The sequence below is a fragment of the Diabrotica undecimpunctata genome, chromosome 3 (genome assembly GCF_040954645.1).
Source record: "Diabrotica undecimpunctata isolate CICGRU chromosome 3, icDiaUnde3, whole genome shotgun sequence".
NCBI classification, from domain to species: Eukaryota; Metazoa; Arthropoda; class Insecta; order Coleoptera; family Chrysomelidae; genus Diabrotica; species Diabrotica undecimpunctata.
The window spans coordinates 105,828,891-105,854,735 of record NC_092805.1 but is presented as its reverse complement, the minus strand read 5'-3'; the positions used below and the strand labels follow the sequence as shown (position 1 = coordinate 105,854,735).

General features: G+C 31.2%; 2 protein-coding genes across 2 annotated transcripts; one reads left to right on the top strand and one right to left on the bottom strand.

Annotated features, from left to right (window-relative positions):
- Nucleotides 1–1,186: 1,186 nt before the first annotated feature.
- LOC140437151 (ER lumen protein-retaining receptor-like) lies at nucleotides 1,187–19,792 on the bottom strand. Its single transcript, XM_072526492.1, has 4 exons — nucleotides 19,627–19,792; nucleotides 12,353–12,612; nucleotides 5,941–6,193; nucleotides 1,187–1,629 (listed from the first exon to the last, which is right to left on the bottom strand). The coding sequence occupies exons 1-4, from the start codon at nucleotides 19,715–19,717 to the stop codon at nucleotides 1,595–1,597; spliced, it is 639 nt and encodes a 212-aa protein (XP_072382593.1). The 5' UTR covers nucleotides 19,718–19,792; the 3' UTR covers nucleotides 1,187–1,594.
- An 887-nt stretch (nucleotides 19,793–20,679) lies between these two features.
- On the top strand, nucleotides 20,680–25,496 carry Sod2 (superoxide dismutase 2). The gene is made up of 4 exons (XM_072526491.1): nucleotides 20,680–20,841; nucleotides 20,896–21,075; nucleotides 21,130–21,359; nucleotides 25,182–25,496. Exons 1-4 carry the CDS (start codon nucleotides 20,795–20,797, stop codon nucleotides 25,382–25,384), a joined length of 660 nt encoding a protein of 219 aa, XP_072382592.1. The 5' UTR covers nucleotides 20,680–20,794; the 3' UTR covers nucleotides 25,385–25,496.
- Nucleotides 25,497–25,845: the final 349 nt, after the last annotated feature.

Below are 25,845 nucleotides of genomic sequence, written 5' to 3'. Positions count from 1 at the left end.
ATCAAAACCCCACAAGTAACGAGTTTGTACTGATTTTACATCAATTCTTCAGGAGACGAGGCCCGTCCTTTGCACCAGTGGCATCGGAGACCATCACGGTCATGATATTCGTGATCAGCGATCCCAAAAACTCCCGAATAACGAATTTGCACTGATTTTGTATCGACCCAAAAACGCCCGAGTAGTAATATTGAACGCATTTCCGTCAATTATTTACTAATTACAAATTTATAATTTTTTATTACTTCAACACCAAATCATCACAAAATTTCCTGAAACTCATACGAATCGAATACAACAAGTTTCATTGAGATCCATTCAACTGCAAAAATTTTGTAGGTTTTCGACTTTTTACTGCTTCATTGCCTCTCCTAAACCCAATTAATCTACTTCTGAACATCGGTTTCACCCGAATTATTCCTTTGACCTCGGTCATATGCCTTGCGTATCCATCGTGATCCTGCTCTAGTTCGGATATCATGTACACATCTTTTCTGGAACCTAATTCCATCTTTTTCCGTTTGTCTCCGTTTCCAGTTTATTACCCTTCGAGCACATTCATTTTCTAATTTTCTTGCCACATTCCCGGCATTTCATTTTTGTTGATTCTTCTATTAGATCTGTGTTTTTGATTATGTTTCTATCTCTTCTTTTCTGATTCTGTGCAGCAAAATAAATGTATTATGGAGATCTTAGCAGCTCTTCGCTCATCATTTTTGTTTTCTGTACTTAAGTCACTTTCAGCCTTACATCATTAAAAGACTATGGTTATTAAAACAATGCCTCAGATAATCTGAGACAGTTTAGGTAGTAACGGGTTTACATTCCTTCATCATCCCATTCTAGTCGTTTAAAGACGTCTTCTAGGATAAAGTGAATAACTTTGGGTAGATATTGTCACCTTGTCGAATACCTGTATTTTTTTAACCTATAAAATGCAAAATGTTTCGCATTGATAGCAGAGAAATTGAATACAAATATTATGTTTCAACACCACTATAAGGATTTAAAATTTTAAAGCAAGTATCATTAGTTTACATGCGTACAAAGCTCTCCATGACGTAAATAAAAATGGAATGAAGTATAATCATATTTCATTTAAATTGCTTGCAAATCAAAATATTCAAATTTATAAATAATCACCTTAAATTAAGCACTTTGCAGGAGTTTAATAAGAACACCAATATATTTTTAAATATTTTTATTATATTACTTTCTGTCCCGAAAAATGCTTTGGTGGCGAGTTTTTTCTTGGAAAAAATTCTAAAAACAATCACAAAACACGAAAGTACTATTAACCCATTGGGCCCAGAATTCCTCTAGGGTTAAACAACCCCGAAAAAATTAATTACAAATACTTAAAAGTAAAGACAAAAATATATATTTTCTGGTTATTATGAACGAAATTTGTACAAAAACTATTTAATTCTAATCCTATATAATTGAAACTTCTGACGAAATGGTAAACGTTTATACAAAAAATAAAATGTGGATATTGATTGCTATCCAAACACATGATCATTAGGCATAATTGTGTTAATACCGTTTAGCTGAAAATAAAATGTTTGTACAGTTAAGTCTTATATAAGGGGTTTTAAGCGGGCAATTGTAGTTTCTTTCCCTTGAGTACTGAAACAGAAAAAAAACAAAATTATTAATAATTGGTTATTTCTTTTGTTTTAACTTAAAAAAACAAAAATAACAGACATTATTGTAAAATTAACTGTTATAGAGTAAAACAAATTATAATTGTACAAATTCGTAAATGTATAAAAGCAACATTAAAAAATATTCGTCATCGGCGATCTCAAAATAATGGAAAACACAGAACGTTGTAAACTAGCAACGCCTAACAGTAATTCAAAAGTGTTTTTACCATATTGGTGGAACTAAGAAATAAACACCCTAATAAAAAAATGAGTAGAAACAAGGAGGAGGGTGAAAAGGTGTCAACGTCAAAGAAGCAAAAAATAAATACAAAGAAAATAAAGATTCTAAAGAACGAAATAAACAAGACTAAAAAAGAGAATGCTGAAAAACTTTATGTGACAAACTATAACTATAGAAACTAGCACAAGACATCTGGGGAACGCCTACAAAATATTCGTTAAAACAACAAAACGGAAATGCCTCAAAGTTTGGAGAAAATTGAAGATGGGCGGTGGCAATAAACCTGTTCCCTTCTCAGGACAAAGTGGAACTAAAATACACCACATTAGTAGAACATCGATAGATTTCACCATGGAGGAATTAAGAGAGGCAGCAACTTTCAAGTCCAAAAAGGCACCGGATCCAGAAGGAGTCAATAAAAATATTAATCAAACATAAACCAGAAGTGTTATTACCCTATCTGCAACAATTTTCTAAGACAAAAGTTTCCAGATGAACTACATCCAGGTCAATGAACGAGATAAATTCATTTAGACCAATTTGCTTGCTGGATACCCTGGGAAAAACAAATTAACTACTACTTAAGACGTTGGAATATCGAAACAACAATTTGGATTCCAAAAAGAAAAATCATCAATTGATGGAATAATAGTAGCAGAACAAAATTATAGTTTATTCGTCTTCCGGGTTTGGACCGTGTCATTTGTGAGTGACCCAAAAGTGGGTTCATCTCGACGTTTCGCTACAATTGTATGTAGCTTCTTCAGGAGAACAAAAAGAAAAAGAAACAAAAGACAGGAAGATGGGTAGTTAGCAACGGTAACTCAGTTACTCAACGCAACCAGAGGCGAATACTAACTACCAAGATGGGCATTTGGTCACAGTAACTCAACTACTCAACGTAGCCAGAGGTGAAAACCAAATGCCAGGACAGGGATTCACGTCCAACAGCTCAGAACACTAACGCGTCGAGAGGCAGGGAGTGAATCCTCCCTCCTAGTGTTCTGAGCTGTTGGACGTGAATCCCTGTCCTGGCATTTGGTTTTCACCTCTGGCTACGTTGAGTAGTTGAGTTACTGTGACCAAATGCCCATCTTGGTAGTTAGTATTCGCCTCTGGTTGCGTTGAGTAACTGAGTTACCGTTGCTAACTACCCATCTTCCTGTCTTTTGTTTCTTTTTCTTTTTGTTCTCCTGAAGAAGCTACATACAATTGTAGCGAAACGTCGAGATGAACCCACTTTTGGGTCACTCACAAATGACACGGTCCAAACCCGGAAGACGAATAAACTATAATTCTGACTCTGGCCGTGGAAGCCTACGATTTCATTTGTAGCAGAACAAGTTACAAAAAATTATGTGACAGTGGCAAGGAGTGTTGTCCAAAGAAAGAACTAAAGCAAATTTGACGAAGACGCTCATCTCCAAACGGGCTCATGAAGAAACATGAAGTCAGGAGAATTCTCACCGACGACGATAAAGTTTAGGTAAACTGCGAATCCAAGCTTACTGAAAGCTACAGTGAGCAAGCAAATAAAACTTGTTTGCTTCGTAGTGCGTGTCTTTTTATTAAATTAATAGTTCTAACCCTATTATTGCCACAAATTGGTCGCATTGCTCCTGTAGCGATCCTTTTCCAAGTTAACATGTACGTTTTACAATATATACATATATACATATATATATATATATATATATATATATATATATATATATATGTATATATATATATATATATATATATATATATATTTATAATATATATATCCATCCATCCAATGGCGCTACAGCCCAAATCGGGCCTTGGCCTCCTTCAACAGGCTTCTCCAACCATCTCTATTTACCGCTGTTCTTTTCCATGAACGCGTTCCCAGGCAGTTCCTGGCATCCTCATCGACTTCATCTTCCCATCTCTTTTTAGGTCTTCCAACAGGTCTTTTTCCCTGCATTCTTGCATTTAATAATTTTCTGGGGATTCTATTCTCATGCATGCGGACCACGTGCCCTGCCCATCGTAATCTCTGCAGTTTAGTATGTTGTGCTAGAGGTGGTTTTTACAATATATACATATATATATATATATATATATATATATATATATATATATATATATATATATATATATATATATATATATATATATGAATATATATATGTATATATATATATATATATATATTTATAATATATATATATATATATATATATATATATATATATATATATATAAGAAAAAGTAGACCAAAATTTTTTTACTAGTTTGGAAAAAATATGTAAATACTTTTTTCTTTTTGGGTGTGGTAGTCAATAAAAAATAGAGCTTTGCTAAGGCGTACTATTTATTCTGAATCCAAGCTTTCGGTGGTTTTTTGCCACCCTTATCAAGGTCTTCAAAGAAAATTACTATGTTGTAACAAATTGAATGGTGCAATAAAAAAGCTATAAAAAACTTACCCGAATGTAAGATTCGTGTCATAAACAACAACGTTAAATAACATCATAATACTGAAATTGCAACTAAACTTAAAAATGTTACTGTTTAAACAAACACTTTAAAAATTAATTTTTCTTTTTTTTTTCTTTTTTTAACGTATTTATTTATTTGTTACAACATAGTAATTTTCTTTGAAGACCTTGATAAAGGTGGCAAAAAACCACCGAAAGCTTGGATTCAGAATAAATAGTACGCCTTAGCAAAGCTCTATTTTTTATTGACTACCACACCCAAAAAGAAAAAAGTATTTACATATTTTTTCCAAACTAGTCAAAAAATTTTGGACTACTTTTTCTTATATATATATATATATATATATATATATATATATATATATATATATATATATATATATATATATATATATATATGTATATATTGTAAAAGGTACATGTTAACTTGGAAAAGGATCACTACAAGAGCAATGCAACCAATTTGTGGCAATAATAGGGTTAGAACTATTAATTTAATAAAAAGGCACGCACTACGAAGCAAACAAGTTTTATTTGCTTCCTCACTGTAGCTTTTAGTAAGCTTGGATTCGCAGTTTACCTAAACTTTATCGTCGTCGGTGAGAATTCTCCTGACTTCATGTTTCTTCATGAGCCCGTTTGGAGATGAGCGTCTTCGTCAAATTTGCTTTAGTTCTTTCTTTGGACAACACTCCTTGCCACTGTCACATAATTTTTTGTAACTTGTTCTGCTACTATTATTCCATCAATTGATGATTTTTTTTTTGAATCCAAATTGTTGTTTCGATATTCCAACGTCTTTTGTAATATGTTTTTATAAGTAGTTAATTTGTTTTTCCCAGGGTATCCAGCAAGCAAATTGGTCTAAACGAATTTATCTCGTCCATTGACCTGGATTTAGTTCATCTGGAAACTTTTGTCTTAGAAAATTGTTGCAGATAGGGTAATAACACTTCTGGTTTATGTTTGATTAATATTTTTATTAACTCCTTCTGGATCCGGTGTTATACTGGATCCAGAAGGAGTCTGGATAATACTGAAATTTCAACTGAACTTAAAAATGTTACTGTTTAAAAATTAATTTTTATTATTTTTTTCTTTTTTTAACGTATGTATTAATTTTTAAAGTGTCTTTTTAAACAGTAACATTTTTAAGTTTAGTTGCATTTTCAGTATTATCATGTTATTTAACGTTGTTGTTTATGCCACGAATCTTACATTCGGGTAAGTTTTTTTATAGCTTTTTTATTGCACCATTTAATTTGTTACAACATAGTAATTTTCTTTGTAGACCTTGATAAAGGTGGCAAAAAACCACCGAAAGCTTGGATTCAGAATAAATAGTACGCCTTAGCAAAGCTCTATTTTTTATTGACTACCACACTCAAAAAGAAAAAAGACTATACATGTAGTAAATAATGAATAATTAAAGAAAGCAAAATAAAAATGCTAATTGACAACAATGAATAAACAGTTTTATAAATGATTACTGAACATTAGCAAATTATTCACTATACACCCAAATTTATCATACTAAAAACTGTTTTAAAGTGGGGTACGTACATACTTTCAAAATTAAACTTACCTTTAGTAATGTAAAGATAAAAGAAGTCACAGTATAATATAGTCTGCACAACACCGGCTACTATAGCGATGAGATCATAGTGAGTTTCAGTTGCATAGCGGTAGATCCAGTTCAAAATGTATAGGGCCCTATAAGATCCCAATGCGAATAAGTAGTGGGAAGTAATACTTTCTGCTTCTCCTGTTTTACTGACCATGAACAATTGCGGCAATATAGCCACCGATTCCAAATAAATACTGAAAGTCCACAAGACCTAAAAAACATCAGATACAAAGTTAAAATCTCTGTAATTTCTATATTTAAAAAATGTTTTGTAGCGTCAAGGCCTTTCTTTCTAGCTCAAAGTATTATAAATTTTATTAAAGTTGAAATATAACATCTTTTGGGAAGTTTAAAAATATTAAAATACACTCGCGATCATAAAATCCGGGTCACCTTGAAAATCACCGATATTTCATTTTTAACGAGCTTTATCGTAAATAATAATAACACAAATACAAACTAATGCATGTTTCTGAGAATTGTTGCGGTTTCCTTTGTAACAAAGAATTCCAATAGTGCCAATTTCGCGGTAAAGTGCACACTTCCCAAAATGAATGCTACCTGTAACTCCCTTGTTTTAAATGTCTCGTTTGTGCTTCGACTTTCTGTTAAAATGCAACGGACAAACGTTTATTATTGCCACCATTAGTGTTTATTAGTGCCATTATTAGTGTTTATTTTTTGACAAAAATGCCTTTGACTGTTGAAACGGCACAAATTGTTGCACTTGTGGAAGACGGTCACACTCAACGGCAAGTCGCAAGAACTGTTGGAGTAAGCCTTTCTACGGTTCAACGAGTGCTTCAACGCTTTCAGGAGGCAAGTTTGCTAACCAGGCGACCTGGCTCTGGACGAAGAACAACGACCACGGCACTAGATGACCGTTTCTTTGTGTTTCAGTCTTTACGAAACCGGACCTCAACAGCGATTATGCATCAAAATCGTCTAGAGGAAGTACGAAATCGCAATTTTAGTGTTGCAACAGTCAGAAGAAGACTTCGTTCTTCTTGACTATTTTCTCGGGTAATGGCTAGAGGACCGCCACTTCGCCGGGTGCCTCGAGTTGCACGACTAGCTTTTGCTCGACAATACGCGCGTTGGGGAATTAACGATTGTAGCAAAGTGTTATTCTCAGATGAATCCCGTTTCTGACTAACTGGATCCGATGGACGTGTAAGAGTTTGGAGGAGAACCGGTGAACGATTTTCACAAGCTTGCATTGCTCCAAGAATGCCATTTGGTGGAGGCTCGGTGATGGCTTGAGGAGGTATATCTTCCGACTTCCACACAGAATTACCCTTCATCGAAAATGGGTCCCTAACTGCACGAAGGTACATTACGGAGATTCCGGAAGAACATGGTATGCCCAACATGGCAGGGCTTGGAGAAAACGCCGTTTTTATGCAGGACAACGTGCGATCGCACGTTGCCAGGATCAGTATGTAATGCATGGACAAAGTTGTAATTACGAGGGTAGCCTGGCCAGCTAGGTCTCCGGACCTGAATCTTATCGAACATCTCTGGGACGATTTAAAAAAACGTATTCAAACCCATACACCTCCTCCTAACAACGCACAGGAGCTTAAGGATCTGTTAGTGAGTGAGTGGAATAACATACCACAACATGTAATCCGGAGAAAAATTGAGAGTATGCCCCTTCGTCTGCAAGAGGTTATTAGAGCAAGGGGAGGCAATACACAATATTGGTCATTGAAATTTCACTGATTTTTTACCACGTTCTGTATTTTCCATATTTTTTCGTATGTCTGTTTTATCAACAATTTGATTTGTTTTCTGTTTTTTTTCAATAAAAACAATAAAAAACCATTTTTTTTCTTTCAAAACAAACATTGATGACAAATAAAAAATACATTAGCCAAAAAAAAGGTTATTACTGCACCAGAGGCAAAAATATTGAAGAAACTTGAAATTTTCAAGATGACCCGGATTTTATGATGAGTGTATATCGTAATAGAGAACAAGAAAGTATCAAAAATATTGTTTCGTTTTTCTGTGTTTTTCTCTTACATTAATAATTATCGCTTACAATTCACACGGATATCGCTTATAAAACAGTTCACCAACACTCAATAATCAAAGGCCACCTCAGGGACCTATACAATAAGAACATCTGTTCTAGAAATACCTAGATAGAATAGCTAGCGGAGGGACGGCGGCAGAATCCATGCGATAATACGAAATTCCAGAAGATTGCCGGTAAAGAGCTAAGTTTGGCTTCTAGAATTACCTACGTCATGGTCGCAATTGCGGGTGCCACAATTGCCAACATTATTTTTGTCTAAATCTAAAGGTATTTAGTTACATTAGTAATATAATTCTATTTTTTAAATATTTCGAGCAAAATTACACTAGCCCAAAATATCGAAGAGCCACGAGGTGCGCAGATGATAGAAAATGAAGTACACGATGGAGATGCACGTTTTTAACAAATTAGAACGTTGTTGCCAAGTCTCGTCCGATAGTCTGCTATAACTACTTTATTTACAATGAGAATACAAATCCAAATCATGAATAAAATTAAACGGGTCAAAATGAATGATATTTTTATTTTACAGATTCAAATATTTAAAACATTTATCCAAATAGTTACCTGGATTATACTACATTTATTTATGATTTATAATTATTCTCTTATTTTCCGATAAACAAGCTGTAACCCGCAATGGTAAATCATTCTTTGCAAATTAGTCACGTCCATCTTAAAAAAAATTATCGAATGACACCAAACACAACTCCTCACCTCTACCTCCTGGGGGTGGAGCGGAAGGCAGATTTGAAATCTTAAATATAAACCCCCATTTTTTATTTCAGATTCAGATTCTACGTAAAAAAATTTATTACCATAAAAAATTGTTTACAAACTTCTGATATTGCACTGACTTCTGACTGTATTTTTTTTTTTGATATTACAGCGCCATCTCTTGTGAATGGAAAAAAACCAGATTCGCGTAGAATCCGAATCTGCATTAAAAGTAGGGGCTTTCATTTAAGATTTTAAAGTTGCCCTGTCTCTTCCGTTCAATCTGTTTTACTCGTTGTGTTGCACAAGTAGCTTTTATGTCTTCTTAGGCTTAAGTCCTTTCTGGGGTAGCAGTGGAAACAGGTAGGGTAGCCAACGTTTGCAATAATTTGTAAATATTTGGATATAGTTTTCGGTTGCACTTATCTATCTAAGCATTCCAAACCTAATTTAAGAGGAAGTGAGGTGAGAGGCACACGAATTACACTCCTGCTAGGATCGGCCCTAAAATAGTGTGAACATTTCAACATTTCAAGTCTACATAACATATTTATTATACCATGTGTTTATTTTATTAACTTTTGTGATATTTGATACTTAAAAGCTTCATAACCGACCGCAAAATTTGACGGTAGCACACCAGATAGTGCCTTTAACTGCCTTCCGACGATACGTGACATAAGCAGTATCCCATCAATTTCTTCAAGCAACACCTTTACTTCTTCATAGAGATAGAGGTACTCTTCGTCAACTTTATATCTCAAAAGTTGCAAAATGAGGCCTGTGTTAACAGCCTGTAGTTGCTTTGATAGCGACAAAGTATAGCTCATGACTTAGGTTGTCTTAATGTCTTAATGTTTTAAGCACTTAGACAGCTTGTTGCGATGTTTCTTTATTGTGGCTAGATTGGAGTTTTTCGAGACCATGCAAATTCGCTGAATAAATTTCATCGAATCTTTTAACGGCTTTATGCTTGTGAACCACTATGTTTACGTGTGATCGTGTGATATCGGTAACATATCCCCATTTTTTTTCTTTCAAAACTGTTTTTCAGTTTTTCAGTTAAATTCTTATTCCCATTAAAATAGTAGTACCTTTATTATTTATTTATTTTTTATATTTTAAACAAATTCAATAAATTATTATGTTTGCTCCTAACGCCACCTGTTAACGTATTAACAAGGCATACGTTGTTTACTTATGACAAGCCTGTCAGATTCGGACCAAATATTAATAATTTTATTACCATTTGATAGTAAATTTAATTATAATATAAACTAAATAATATGTGTAGTTTGCTGTATACCATAGTTTAAAAAAACTTACAAAGAAGTAAAAACTTCTGATGTATAATGGTATATTATTTTATTAAAAATAATTAAAATTTATCCAAAAGGATTACAATGATTCCAAAATGTTTTTGGTCCAGTCGGACCACCATCAGTGAAACGTTAAAGTATATTTCCACTTTAAAATGACAAGAAACAGGTAAAATTTTGACGGTTAAGTTTCTAAAAATGTGGAAAATACTTATATTTTAAAAAGTAGTTGAAACTAGCTACTGAAATTTTTAAATTACATGACAATCATGGTTATACTTATTAAGGTGATGACACAAGGTCGATGTTACGAGATTTCACCTAAAGGGAACATACTTTTTCTGTGCTCGAAAAAGGGAACTAACTACTTTGCCCACCGTGAGAAACAAGCCAACTGAATAAGTCAAGACGGAAGTAAAATTAATTGAAAATTTACAGTTCCTCAAGACAATGGATAGTGGATTTTTGGCAAACACTCAAAAAACACCATATAGGTATTGTGTGTAAAAATATTGTATTAAATAATTAAAATTTTGTACTTTAGACAAAAATTAAACTAAGTGGAAATTGAAGTAATAAGGTAAATTAAATTAGTTTATTGTAAAATAAGTGTTATTAGGTAACAAAGTAACGACAAGTGATTAAATGCAGTTATTGCATAATCTTACATTTGAGAAATGATGTATCGAGATAAGTTAATAAATAATGTTGTGTGATGATAAGTTAGTAAGGAAAAATTACTATATTTTAAAAATAATTATGTTTACGTGACAATGAAGGAGGTAGGAAACTGAATAAAGTGATAGAATAAATGTAAAAACCCCACTAAATTATATTTTATTTATTGTAAAGATGGTTGCCTATGTAATGTTAGTTAAAGTGTGCAAATTATGCACAAATGTAAAAAGATAAAATAAACTTTGCGGACTAGAATTGTGGTTAGAGGATGTATTGTTGTAGAATGTTAACTAAAGATGAAATTGAAATGTAGAGAAAGAAAATTGTTATGAAAACAGGACACTAAAAGTATGAAGTGAAAAATCATTAAGAGTAACTTTAGAATTGGTGAAAAAATATTTAAATTGTAGAAACAGAATCAAAGAAAACGAAGGGTTGTATTAGTAAAGATGTGAAAAATACAGGCTAAAATGGAATGTCAAATGATAGAAGATGGAACTTAAAGAGATCATATGAAGAAGTGTGGATTGAATATGAAAAAATGGGCTGAATTAAATTAATTACTGTGTGTTGGGAAGTGTAAGAAAGAGGATGATACAATGAAACAAGTTTATGAATGTTTTAATGGGTGTTTAGTTAGGAAGTCCAAAGTTAAATGCTAGTTAAGAAGAGGACAAGAAAGGGCCATAGTAATCAAGTAGTGGGAATTGTAACTGAACTGACTGAACAGAAATAACTGAAAATTAGGAGAAAAGTTGAGGGTGTATAGGAGTGAAGTCACTATTAAAGGAAGAGTGGATTGACGCAATTGGGGCTAGACCTCATGTCTGTAACAATCTCCAGGTCCTCATACAGGTTCAGACGTAAAATATTTTTGTCTTGTATGTTGTGAATTAATGTGACACCATCAGAAATGTTCAAGTGGTGGGAAAATGCTGAAGTGTTTTCCTGTTTGAGAGTGTTCTGCAGAAATAGTTGATAATGATCTATATGTTCTGCCAATATAGGAAACATCACGATCAGAGCAAGACAATATGTAAACTCCATTACGGTTCATATAGTGGATGGAATCTCTGGTATTAGTTAATATATTGTTAAGAATGTTGCCAACATTATAAGAAATGTGAGTGTTGTCAAAACAACTCAGTAAGATGTGTTTAATTTTTTCTGATATTATTGAATTATGAAAAGGTAAATACCTATAAGTAGGAGACATTGATTGGTTGTTAATAAATGCCGATTGCTGAAGTAATTTGAATTATATTTTCCTGATAAGTTTGTCAATGATATGATGATTCAATGTTGTTATTAATGACAGATATTCTTTTAATTTTTTACTTCTCATTTAATATCCATATTTTGTTAGTTATTTTTGGTGCAGTTTTTAATTTAAACCCGCTTAGAGTAAATATATGATGACCAGAAACGAATTGATCGAGAGTAGTGAACCGATGCGCGATGTCAAGAACCGCTATTTCATGACGCTACCCGTAACGCTCGCCTCAGCATTTTGCTGTAGAGAAAAAAATAATGCAACGCCAGTATAGAAGCTTCGCTTCAAAAAAATAATTTTTAAACTAAAGACACAAACAAATACAAAAAAATGACTTACCTCCATAAATGAAAACTCGTGATTGATGAGCATAGCCAAACCAAACGATGGCAAAATGAGAAATTCTATTCTGAATGTGTCATGGTTGTGGTCATAAGTGGCTTTAAATTTCATATATATTAAATAAATAGTTGCATATGATGTGGCCAAAAATACAAATTTCATAACAGTATTGTACATAGATACATATGATGTCACTAAGTCAAGGTATCTAGTAGTGTAGACTATAGCAAAGAGGATCTGACTTTTTCCTGATATACCTGTAACATAATGTTATATTATATGAATGTATCGTGAACATATTAGAAATGGAAAATGTAACTTATTGGTAAGTTATCCTTTAAAGCAGTGGTTCTCAAACTGTGGTACGTATCATAAATTGCGGTGGTACGCAAAACGCAAAAAAAACTAAAATCAGCACCGCATAAAATAACAAAAAACAATTAAAATAGTATTTTAAGATAAGTTCAGTAGGTGACTATAAAACTAAAATGCGAGAAGGGGCATTGTCGAAATGCCGGTCACGCCCGTAACACTGATTGTGAAATCGCGGAGTAGTCGCCAATCGCCTTTAAGTTTAGTATGATAAGTTAGTGGTAGTACACACAAGTGAGTTTACGTTAGCAGCATACCTTGATATTTTAATTATAAAGTAATGGATAAATGGTTAAAGAGACCTGTAGAAGCTTTAGAAGAATGTTCTGTTAATGAAACAAGTGATTTACCATTTATTTCAAGCAAGGTAACAAACTTGGAATTAAACTTAAATTGTAAAAAAACAAAAAACAGCTACCAGACATATAGGATTCAAATTATTTAAAAATGTGATTTCTTTTGTCGATGTTAATAAAAAGCCACGCCCGCAATGTATAATATTAGAGCAGTTTAAGAATAGCCAAGTGTGGAAAACCCCCATACAAATGGGGAAGAGAAGACTTATTTTAGCAGCTGCCAAAGACACCAAACAATTTATTTCCGTTTTAGTTTCTGATATTACAGTTAGTCATAGAATACTTGAAATGGCCAATGGTGTTAAGGAAACCGTCATAGCACAAATAAAGTGCAGTATTTTTTGGCCTTACACATGAACGAAGGTACCGATGTAACACATTTTGCCTAGTTAATGGTCTATTTTTGATTTTTGCACGGGAATGAAATAAAAGAATTCTTATTTCGTGAGTCCCTTCCTTGTAGGATATCAGTCGAAATATTTAATAAAGTGAAATATTTTATTACAAATCATGGTTTGGATTGACTGAAGTATGTGGGGGTATGTTCAGATGGTGCACGTGCAATGACAGGAAAACGTGGAGGCGTTGTAACAAGAATTAAAGCAGTCGCACCTGAATTAGTCTTTATTCACTGCGGCATACCCAGACAAGCTTTGGCAGCTAGAGATGCCAGATGAATAAAATCAGGTCTTGAATGAGGCTGTTAAAGCAGTAAATTTTATTAAGTCAAAATTTTTATTAAGGACAAAATTTGAAATCCACTAGGAAAGTAAGGTCCTGTAGCTAACTGTATACCATGTATCACAAAATTTTTTATTTCAAATCCTTTATAAAAGGTATATAATAAACGGTAAATAAAAGGTATATAATAAAATAATTATTATATACCTTTTATAAAGGATTTAAAATAAATTTTTTGACAAAATTTGGTTGTGCCAATTAGCATATATTTACCAGACTAAACGATTTGAATTTGGGTTTACCTTTGGGGGAATAAGGCAAATACAGTTTGAACTTGTAAAAACAAGTTTTGAAAATAGCTTAATGCACGATTTTTTCACACTTAACAACTTCGTTACAGATAATGAAATTAGAATTAATTCTGAGATATACGAATATCTTATTATTTTAGGCAAGACGGAATTATGATTTCCCTTCTCTTGCAAAACGCGCTTTAAAATACTTGATACCCTTTTCGATAACATATCTGCGGGGAAATGGATTTTCCACAATGCTAAATATTAAGAACTTATAAAGAAACAAACTTAATGTAAAACTTGATCTTCGACTATATTGGAGTAACACTGAACCATATATTAATAAATTATGTGGAAATGCTCAAGCACAATCTTCTCACTAATTAGTTTGTTATGCTACCTACATAAATATAACCTACAAAAATTTTTACTGTTTTTGAATTTTATTTTTTCCATTCCTTAAAATTCCAACATACAAATTATAGTTAATATATTATATATAATAGCTAGATAAGTAGGTACATATTTCAGTTTGGTGGTACAAAAAATAATAAATAGAATTTTGTGGTACATGACTCAAAAGGGTTGAGAACCACTCCTTTACAGTATTATTGAATTTATAATTGGTTGATTTTTATAGACAAATTTGTGTTCTTAAATTGACAATTTTTAGAAAAACGAATAAAATTATTTTACATGGTAGCTAATGTATTGAAACAGAAAAAAAAAAACAACATAAGAAATGTTTTTTGGGGATTCCCCTGCTTTACATTTTAAAATTTACAAAAGGATTTATGGGTGTATGGAACAGTTGCTCGAATGTGGAATTCTCAATGTGTTCACAAATCAAAACGAAACCCAGGCAAGATTTAAAGGCCTAAAGAAAATTCAAAGAGAGGAAAATCATTCAGGATTCATTCAGGATAAACGTGAAACTAAATGGCCTTAGCTATAAATAAAAAAATATAGTGTAAAAAGTGTCGACTGTATCTGGAACTATGTTCAAAGATCATCCAAATTGGGAAAATGATCATCTACCGGTTTATATGTGAAGAGAAAAGTGTAACCATGAATCATGCTAGGATGATTTTAGAAGACTTAAAACAAACCTATCAAATAAGATGAAAAACATGGAGGAAGAAAAGTACATTCATCCTATTTTAATAACGAAATTCCAACTTTAGATAAAATTGTGGACACAGTAACAGAAGATATTCCTGAAATAACAAGAGAAAAAATAGGAAGAGAGATGGGAAAACATAATCATAAGTCTCAATTAATCTAAAAAGATGAAATTATATGTTGGATGAGAAATTATTTAGAACATTACGAGATTTTATTTATTTATTTTGATAAATGTAGGTTGAACGAAGGTTATACAGTTGGAAAGATATGATGTAACATACAATGCTATAAATGAAATATGGCTCTATGAAAATAGAGCTAGGATCTTTGAGAATACCATCAACAGGTAGATATTGGAAAAAGTAATATTTATGAGGATTTAATTTTTATTAGATCTTTAGTATATTAAAAGATGGGAGTATTTTTAATTCCAACTAGTTACCATGTTTTTGTAAAGCAGACTACAGTACTGTTATTTAAATTAACATGAAAGTTGTTGATACATAACGCCTAATAGCGAATTTAAGATAAAATATGGAAGATTTCCCGTAACTTTCATAATATATATTGCTTAAGTATTGATTATATGTTTTTTTTTTAAACATAAAGTAAGTTTTTAAACATAAAGTAACAATAATTTTGAAGTAAAGTTTTGAAAATGATAGTTTTTTGGATAATTTATTCAAATGAGTTAAGTCTATCAAATTATAGATCAACCAACCTTTACTTTCATTTTTTTTTACTGTATTATAAGTTAACAAAAATCAACATAATTATTTGCTTAGCTGATAAATTGTTTCAATTAGTTTATTTTTATTCTAGACTTTTTAAATTTGGTTTCTTACAGTAGATACATAAATAAGCTTATCAATGTGTTCTTATTTGCATAAGAACAAATATTTGTTTTATGAATTTGTTATAGTTAACCTTAAAATAAAATAATAAAAATAAATATAATGGGGAAATTTGAACTTAGGTGTTTCACTTGTTTAAAAAAAAAAAAAAAAACTTTATATACTTGGGATCCCTAGTCACGTCTGATAATAACGTTACGGAGGAAGTGAAGAGGCGAATATTTATTGCAAATAAATGTTACCATGGCTTAATTAGACACCTGAGATCAGATAACGTCGCAAGAAAGACAAAATGCCAAATATATAAAACCCTAATAAGACCGGTACTCACATATGGCTCAGAAACCTGGACACTTACTAAAAGAGAGGAAACGTTGTTAGCCACCTTCGAAAGAAAAATCTTGAGACACATATATAAGGGCACAAAAGAAAACGGAATATGGCGAAGACGATACAACTCTGAACTATACAAAATATACCAGGATCCGGATATTATAACATTCATCAAAATAGGACGGCTGCGTTGGATAGGACATGTAGAAAGAATGGAAGAAGGCGAAATACCAAACAAAATATTCAAACAGATGCCAGTAGGAAAAAGAACAAGAGGAAGACCGAAACTGAGATACTTAGAACAAATAGAAAGTGATATAACAACCTTAAAAATAAAAAACTGGAGAAAAAAAGCACGAAACAGATCGGAATGGAGAAGAATCCTAGAACAGGCCAAGACCCAAAAAGGGTTGTCGAGCCAGTGATGATGATGATGTTTCACTTGTTAACAGGTATATTGTATATTTCTCCTTATGCTCTGGCTCCTAAACAAAGATTGAATACAATGCAATTCCACTTTTCGAAAAGCTGCTTCTTATATGATAATGTTCTCAAACTATTCAAATTTAAGATGTTTAAAAGAAAAAGAGACCTAATGGACCATACAGTACCTAGCAGAATACTAGATTATAATCATTTGTAAATGACTAAATACAATCAACTCAAAATTGACAGCATACAGTTTTTGACAATAACAAGAATTTGATATCACCTTTAACTTTTTTGAAGATGAGTATTTAATTGGCAAAATAACTACTAATATGAGTTTGTCAATCATCATAAGTATACAGAAAAACATTTTCAACATGAATTAAAAAAATATATATCCCACGACACTAAGCGACAGCCTACAATTACTCTGAAAAGAAATTAAAAAATGTGACTAATAAATGGTATATGATATTCGAATTGATGAAATAATATCAGTTTACATTTTGATAGCTCTCCCTACATTTTAATGGGTAATATGCAGTCTTTTTCAGTTAGCCAGCTGTAACAACAGAAGAATTCACGATACGTTTTAGCAAATTAATATTTGGTCGGCACAATTTATCCGAATTCGTAATTATTTATTCTTTCATAGAAGCATCATAAAAGCATCTTAAAAGTCTTGTATTGAAATTTGAAGCGTAGATAATTATGTCGCCATGTTATAATAAATGTGTTAACATGGAATTTCGGCATCGTTTTGTACATCAAAAGTTAAGTTCTTGTAATGCTTTTCATAATAATTCACGTATATTTGAGAGTTAGAGCCCTATTTTAAAAGAATAATTAATGTACAGTTCTGCAGAGGATTTTTTTGGTCTTCATCTAACTTAACAGGTTTTCACAATACGTTTAATACCGTCCAGATAATTTGTTTTTGTTTGTCTCGTGAGACAGGTCTATGACGTGAATGTCGTGAACTTATACCACTTGTTATATAATATATATATATATATATATATATATATATATATATATATATTTATTCTATGAAAAACTAATGAAATATACAAAAAATTGTGTTACTTTAACCTAATATTTTATCTTACTTCAAAATAAAAGTAAAAAACTAATTAACAAAATAGGTACGAAAACTATTAAGACAAAGCAATTGAACACAATAATTATAACAGCCTATATTATAACAACAACGATAAATACTGATTGCAAAAACTTTTCGCATGTTTTAAATAACATTTTTGCCAATTTATTGATCATATACCAGTTAAGATATTATCCAGACTATAATCATTTTTCAATGATATGTGTGAATTTAAGAAATTCATTCGGTAAAAGCTTTAAACATAGGAAGTCACATACCTATTTTCCCATAATCGTAAGGTAAGATTGGGTAATTATGAAATTCACAGAGTGGCAAAGGCACTAACAGAGACATAATGATAGAGTTAATTTATAATAAAATAATTCAATTCTTAAAAAAATAATGAAATAATCACTCTGCTGGAATTGTATGATTTTCCAACATGTGGTCTTGATGACAGCAGTGGGCTTAAGAAAGTGCAGTTGCCACAATTACTTCAATGTATATTACCTATGTCCATCTGAAACATTTGTTGTTTCTGTAATAAAAACTGTATGCCCAAATTTAGCAACAATAAAAACTACTTAAGATTGTGAGCATTGACTCATTTCCTGTACAGAGAACTGTTTCAGAGAAAATGTCATTTTACCTTATTTAAAACAGTAAAATTTAGTAGTAAATAGAAAAACAATTTATTATACAAATTACTTTGAATCCTTAAATAAAACAATCAAATTAATTTGGTGTCTTATATAATAATATTAATAATAAGTAATATTGTATGGCATTTTTGCCAGGAAGATTCTTTCTGATAGGTTCTGGCACCATTTATATCTTTAACCCTGTTTTAAATAGCTAAGGGGGATTAACGGCTTCATGTAACCTCTGAAGCACATTGAACAGCTCATATCATGTTTAGAAATGAAAATGTCATTGTTGATGCCAAGATTCTAAACTCATGCGCTCTGGCTTATAAAGCCAGTATCTTGTCGCTGAGCTACAACCATCCACTATATAAAAATTAGGTGTCTTAGAAAATCTATTAGATATATCTAACAGACTTTAATAATCACCTGCTAAACGACAATAATTATATTGTTGTTTAACAATATAAATATTGTTATAACATTACATTTATAACATTTATAAATGAAAAGAATTTGCATGTTTTAAGCAAAAACAAAAAACATTTTTGTATTCAATTATCTGTTCATTACTCTGAAAGTTTTTCAAATAGATTTTTAGGGAGAAAAATTTCTATTTTAAGTTATAATTGTGCCACACTTATTATTAATACATGTTCCATTTTTCATTTGAAAAATTGATTATAAAAATGTTTATAATAAATTATAAACATAACTACAGTATTTTAGTTAAAAGGAACCAACATTTCATTATATGTGCCATAAAATTATAGCTGGGTAGCTAATTAACAATGTATAAATGTACATTATCCAGCTATATGTACTAATTTCAATTATGGTAAAAATACTATCATATTCATTGACGTGGAAGGTTAGGTTTTATATAAAAGGGCGTTATTAAATTAATAAAGTTATTACTAAAACTCAGGTTGTTATATTACAGATATTAAGAATTACAATATGATTATCAAATACGGGAAGGATATGCTGAGAAAAAGAATTATACAGAAAACTAACACAAAAATCTGTGTACGTAGCTTGTACCGGCAAAAATGACCAAATATACCAATGAGACTTACCTGCACATGATCTCGTATGCCAAATCTTTTGCAGAAGAATAATTATAGCCACTAAATGGGATAAATCTCCTGTAAGTCTGAAAATATTCATTTTGGGATATTATTTTGGAATTCTGACTTCTTTTAAGTGACGTGGCTCTACTCCGATCAGTGACACTAGATGGCACTTCAAATTGACCGCTCGTCTTCTTTAAATACTATGTGTCTATAAAATTTGTTTATTCAACTTACTTGGCTTTATTTCCCAACCCAAATTATAACACAATTTTTTCTAAGTGGGAACATTGTTTTAACTGTTCATAACGTTATTATAGCCAATTTAAAGTTAAAAAATATTTTAATAGATTTCGAAAACTAACAACAAAGAATATAGACCTAACAAGTTTGTGTGTTTTGAAATTAAGCGAAAAAAAATTCAGTAATAGAAATATTTATAGTCTATAATTAGGTTTAGAGTGGTTTAGACACATAATAAATAACAATTGTTCATTATTCTGTGGTTTAGATAGAAATATAATTAACATGGTCCCTTTGGTAAATTATGTCTCCCATGCACCTGAACCCGAAAAAAAAGAAAAATCTGTAATGTCCTCACACAAAATCAATTGGTTACGTACACTGTAAAATTTTTTTAGTAAATATTTAAATACGCTAAGAAATTATAACCCTCATTAAACTAGGAACGAAGTAAAATTACTATGTAAAAAAACCAGTAAAAATACCACTAAATTATACGTATATTTAATATAATTACGTATTTATAACGTGGTATATTGGTAATAATTTATGTACTCTGTTAATTTTTTTTACAATGTAGGTGTAGCTGTTTTTATATTGTTTTGAAGCTATTTTCTTGTGGCATTTTAAATTAATTACTATTTAAATGGGAATAAGCCACAATTAAAGGTTAAAATACGTTTATTGACGTTTCAATTTCCACTTCGGAAATTGAAACGTCAATAAACGTATTTTAACCTTTAATTGTGGCTTATTCCCATTTAAATAGTAATTAGCTGTTTTTATGTCACATTCGCTTATGTCAAAATCACACTTGTTATGTCACTTTGTCACTGTCACTGTCAATCTGTTCAGCTGGAGAGCAGAGATCGAACCGAATTTTTGTCGGCTTTTGGACTTTACTATTTTATTTTTTAATTTGTAAAAGAATATGTTCGTGTCAAGGCAGTTAGCAACTGTAGCAAGGACTACAACTCGGTAAGTTTCAGAGTAAGTTTTTATTTAATATATAATAATTGTTTGGAATTTTAGAAGTGCCGTCAGAGCCAAGCATACCCTACCTGAGCTTCCATATGAATATGCTGCTCTCGAACCTATTATTTCAAGAGATATTATGAGCTTACATCACTCTAAACATCATAACACTTATGTAACTAATTTAAATGCTGCTGAAGAAAAATTGCAAGCTGCTGCCTCTAAGGGAGATATTAAGTAAGGTAAAGATAAAATAAAATTCTGTAAGTAAACGTTTGCACTATTTTTTAGTACTGTTATTTCGTTGGCACCTGCATTGAAGTTCAATGGGGGTGGTCATTTGAACCATTCTATTTTCTGGCAAAATTTATCTCCTTCTAAGTCAAATCCCAGTGCAGAGTTATGCACTGCTGTAAATGAAGCTTTTGGAAGTTTTGATAACATGAAAAAACAACTTTCAGCTGTAACTACTGCTATTCAAGGCTCTGGATGGGGATGGTTAGGATATAATCCCAATTCAAGTAAGAATTCATTCAATATATTTACCATTCAAAACAAGTTTTTGTAAAGTAATAGTTTGGTAATAGTAAATAATTAATATTAGCTTTGTGAAGCTTTTAAGCCCAGTGTTTTATATGATAACTATATAACTACAAGTTATTTTCTTTTATTCTTAGTATGAAAGGTAGTTTAAATTTAATAGAAAGAAGTTAATTTTTCAGCTAAACATATTAAATTGACTATATTCTATTCTATGGCAATTTAAAAAATGGTGTCATGTTTTATTATTATCTTTTAAACTTTTCTTTTCATGTTCATTATATTTTACATTATTGCCCATAACTTTATTTTTGAGTCATGATTCAAAGCACCTAAAATTATATTTTTCTCATTTTTGAGTGTTTTAAACACTGTTTGGACACTAATACTTTATTGCAGCTTGCTAAGAGTGACTACAAGCTATTTAATTGTCACAGGAATATATTCTACCATAATCTGCCTATGAACATACCTAGATAGTTAATACATTTAACTTTCAACAGTTTTTTTTTTCAAAATCCACAAGGAAACTAAGTTCCTGTGTTTGGCTGTATACCATATATTAAAAATTTTGAATAAAATCCTTTATAAAAAGGTATATAAAAAACCCAGTTGGGCTATGTTAAATTGGCAAAACGTTTTCGGAATAAGTATTCCATCATCAGTACCAAGTTAATACATGGATGTAGCCACTAAATATGGGGTTAAAAACCCTTTAAAAATTGCTAATTGAAATTTAGTTTACATTATGTCTGTTTTACAATTTAGATGGTAAAGTTACCTTTGGATTGGTAACATGGTGACATATGACTCTGCAATAAGTTGCAAGTCCTGAGACGGTATGTCTACGAGGACTTCAATAAAGCAACTCTTTTTCTTTTTCATTAAAAGAGATAGTTAAGCATTTTTTCTAACATCAAAATATGAGAGATTTTTCGTTCTCACTTAACATGCACCACGTTTGCTGCACAAGGTAAGTAATATTAGAGGGAACAGATTTTATGTAAATCTGAGGAAGGCAATGTAGACTTGTACAAAATAAAGGGAAAGTAGATGAAAAAGAATTTGGCTAGTCAGATCATATAAATGAAGAATGAGATCAAGAAAACTTAATGAGAAAAAATAAGTTTTAATGGATAAGAATGGAAACAAGAAACAATTAGTTATTCCATAAAAATATGGATGAAAATTGAGTTAATTTTTGATTAAAAAAAAAAAAAGAACTTACATAAACCATTTGGTTTTATGAATTTTAGTATTATTCAAATAATATATGAATAAAATATGTTTATTTATTTGTATAAATTTGAAGTTCCACTTCTCAGTTAGAAAAATATAGTTTTATGTAACAAAAAGTTCCTTAATAAAATTTGGCATAGTGTCCAATTTTGGCCTCTATAAATATTGGCAACATTTTTTAAAGACATTCTTTCTAATTTCATCTCAACTATTACTAATAATACATCCTAGTACAAGTTTGTAGTTATATTAACTTTATTGATTTCTTATTAATAATTTTTAACAAATACTGACTAATAATAACAAATAAGTTATACAGGTTGCTGCACCAAAAACTAATACAGATTGAATATTTTCAAAATAAATAAAAAACATGTATTTTTATTCCACAAGGTCTATTTTTTATCATACTATTAACTGTCATACCGCCATCACTGCCTCTCTTTCACTTTCACCAATATGATTTTAACATGTTACCATGTTACAGGTCATATATGGTCCTTATTAATTTCTGTTGAGGTGCAGGCCAAAAATAGTTTATCTCTGTGTATGCATGTTTTTAATAACTTTCTTGTTTTTTAAGATTTTAGAACAGTACTTATACCAATATTAAAAAAAATGTTTGAATAACATTATGTAGCCAAAATAGGCCAAATATAGGTTATACCACACCTTGAGTTCAGTCAAGGATGTACAAAGCCACATATAAATAGATAGATTCAATTTTTGGTCTATTCCACTACAACCTTTTCATATCTGTTGTGCTCCTTTAGTCTTGGATTACAATCTCTAGCCTGACCCTTTCTAAAATGTCTAATAGCTATGAGACTGAACCTTCCATGTAGTCTTTTGCTGGTGGCTTTTCTTCGTCTAATGTAAAGAACCACTCATTTGCCAGATTGTAGCACTAATAGAACCATATACATATATGTTGTAACATACAATATGATCAATCATGTTCTGAACAAGTTTTGACTTGTTCAAAGTTCTGATTTCAATACCGCAATGCCAATCTATAGTCAATAATATGTACAATATAATATTTTTATTTTTATTTACAAATTTATTTTATTTTATATTTACAAATTTACCTACGACATAGTTTCAATTTCAAATAAATCACACTCACTAAAACGGTTTAATCAGCATTGTTCATAACATTATTGCCATCACCGTAGTCACCATTAATTGTTATTATGATTGGGCTTATTTCATTTATTTTATTTTCATGAATCCATCAATCCTCAATTAATATTTCGCACTTGGATATATAGTTCCCCCATATTTCTTGACAGTATAACCATTAGGCTCAGCATGGTTTTCATAATAGTTTTTATTATTCCCCATATATATTCAATTGGATTAAACTGATAGTGTTATGGTGGAAGACAAAACTTGATAACTGTAACTTTCAGTAATCTGATTTATCACAAAGATTTTTCTTTTTGCATGTTGTTTTGTCAAACAATAATTCAGATTTTAATACATGCTGTGCAATCAGTATGAAGTCATTTGGCAACCATTCTTTCATTTTGTCTACATTTCGCCAATTTGTTGGACTTTTGTTTAATATTTTCCAACGGGAAGCCCTATTGTCTAAGACAATGATGCTGGTTTTACTTAATCCAGGGAGAAGTAATCCAGTATGCTTAATCGAATTTATGTTATCATCTTGCCATATTCTTGTGGTTAGAAAATATCCATGTTTTGTCTAAATATATAAAAAAAGTCCTCTTCTTTAAATTTGGGATATTTCCTGAGAAACACAATTCACTTATGTACAACAGAACATCTTTCTCAAAGCCCTGTTCTGATATCATCTTTTTTAAGTTTGAAATTTATGTTATGTGTATGACTTGACATAAACTTGTTTTGTCAATGTCACCAAATTACCTTTAATTATTCTAATTCTTCTAATTTAAACAAAATTTAATCTAAAGTTACATGTTCCTGAATTGCACGCATTTGATATATTAATATGGTACATATTATGAATTTCAAATTTTCGTTCTTCCCACATATTATTTATTTTGAGTTGAGGTATTTACGGTCATCGTTTTCCGACAGTTTACCATTCTTATTTTTTATTGCAGATCTTAATTTTGATTACCTAATTCTGTAGCTTACAGATTAGAGTATATGTGATTAAATGTGATATTAATAGTTTTTAAGTTGATTGTCTAGTTAGGTAAATTTGTAAATAAAAAATTAAATAAATTTGTAAATGAAAATACAAAAAAAATTTATTGTCTGTATTGACTATACATATCGCTTAAATTGTTTGTGAATTTATACAAAACAATTTTTGTAATATTCGAGTTTTGTTGCTAGCAGCAGCAGTAATTTTGGACTTGATTCGAAATGTTGAGGGTCTTCAGAACATTGTCAGGGTTATTTATTTTATGGATCTCATTAATTTTTTTTGTAAGATAAGCCAGTTTGCCCTCATTTTTTGTTAATAAATCGTAAATGTACGGATGGTCAGTTAAACCGTTGCTTATTTACTTAATCCAAAACCGGTGACTATACATTACAATTATACCTACTCTATTTTTTTGTTTTAGAAAAAGTTCAAATCGCCACATGTGCAAACCAGGATCCACTTCAGGCAACTACTGGTTTGATACCGCTTTTAGGCATTGATGTATGGGAACATGCTTATTACTTGCAATATAAGAACGTCAGAGCAGATTATGTAAATGCTATTTTTGAAATTGTAAATTGGAAGGATGTGTCTGAAAGGTACAAAAAAGCATCCGGCTGTTAATTTGTTAGTGAACTCGAAAGACTTCTAGTTGATCTAAGCTTAGTGGATTAAAATATTCACTTGTAAACTCAATTTATTTTAAATTTCATATAATACATAGTTTTAAAAACAATTGGCATTGTTTTGATTACCAAACCAAAGTGTTTCACAATACAGAAATGTGGTATGTCCCTTGTGTAGTGTTGTCATTGTTACTGTATTGCAACGAGCACAAATTTTGTTGCTGCGGCTTAAGAAGTTAGCCGCGGTTAGCAAGAAACTGTGAGAAACGTTACTGTAAGTCTGTCGGCGGAGAGAAAGAAACTGAGCTCACTCGATAACTTGGTTCACGGCGTGGCAGGGCTAAAACAGCTAAACGACCGCCTTCTTGTTACTATTGCAACCGAACGATCACAGCAGCTTCCCAAGCGATCAAATCATGAGATTTATTTAAATCGTATTGAACATATTTGTGATGAAAT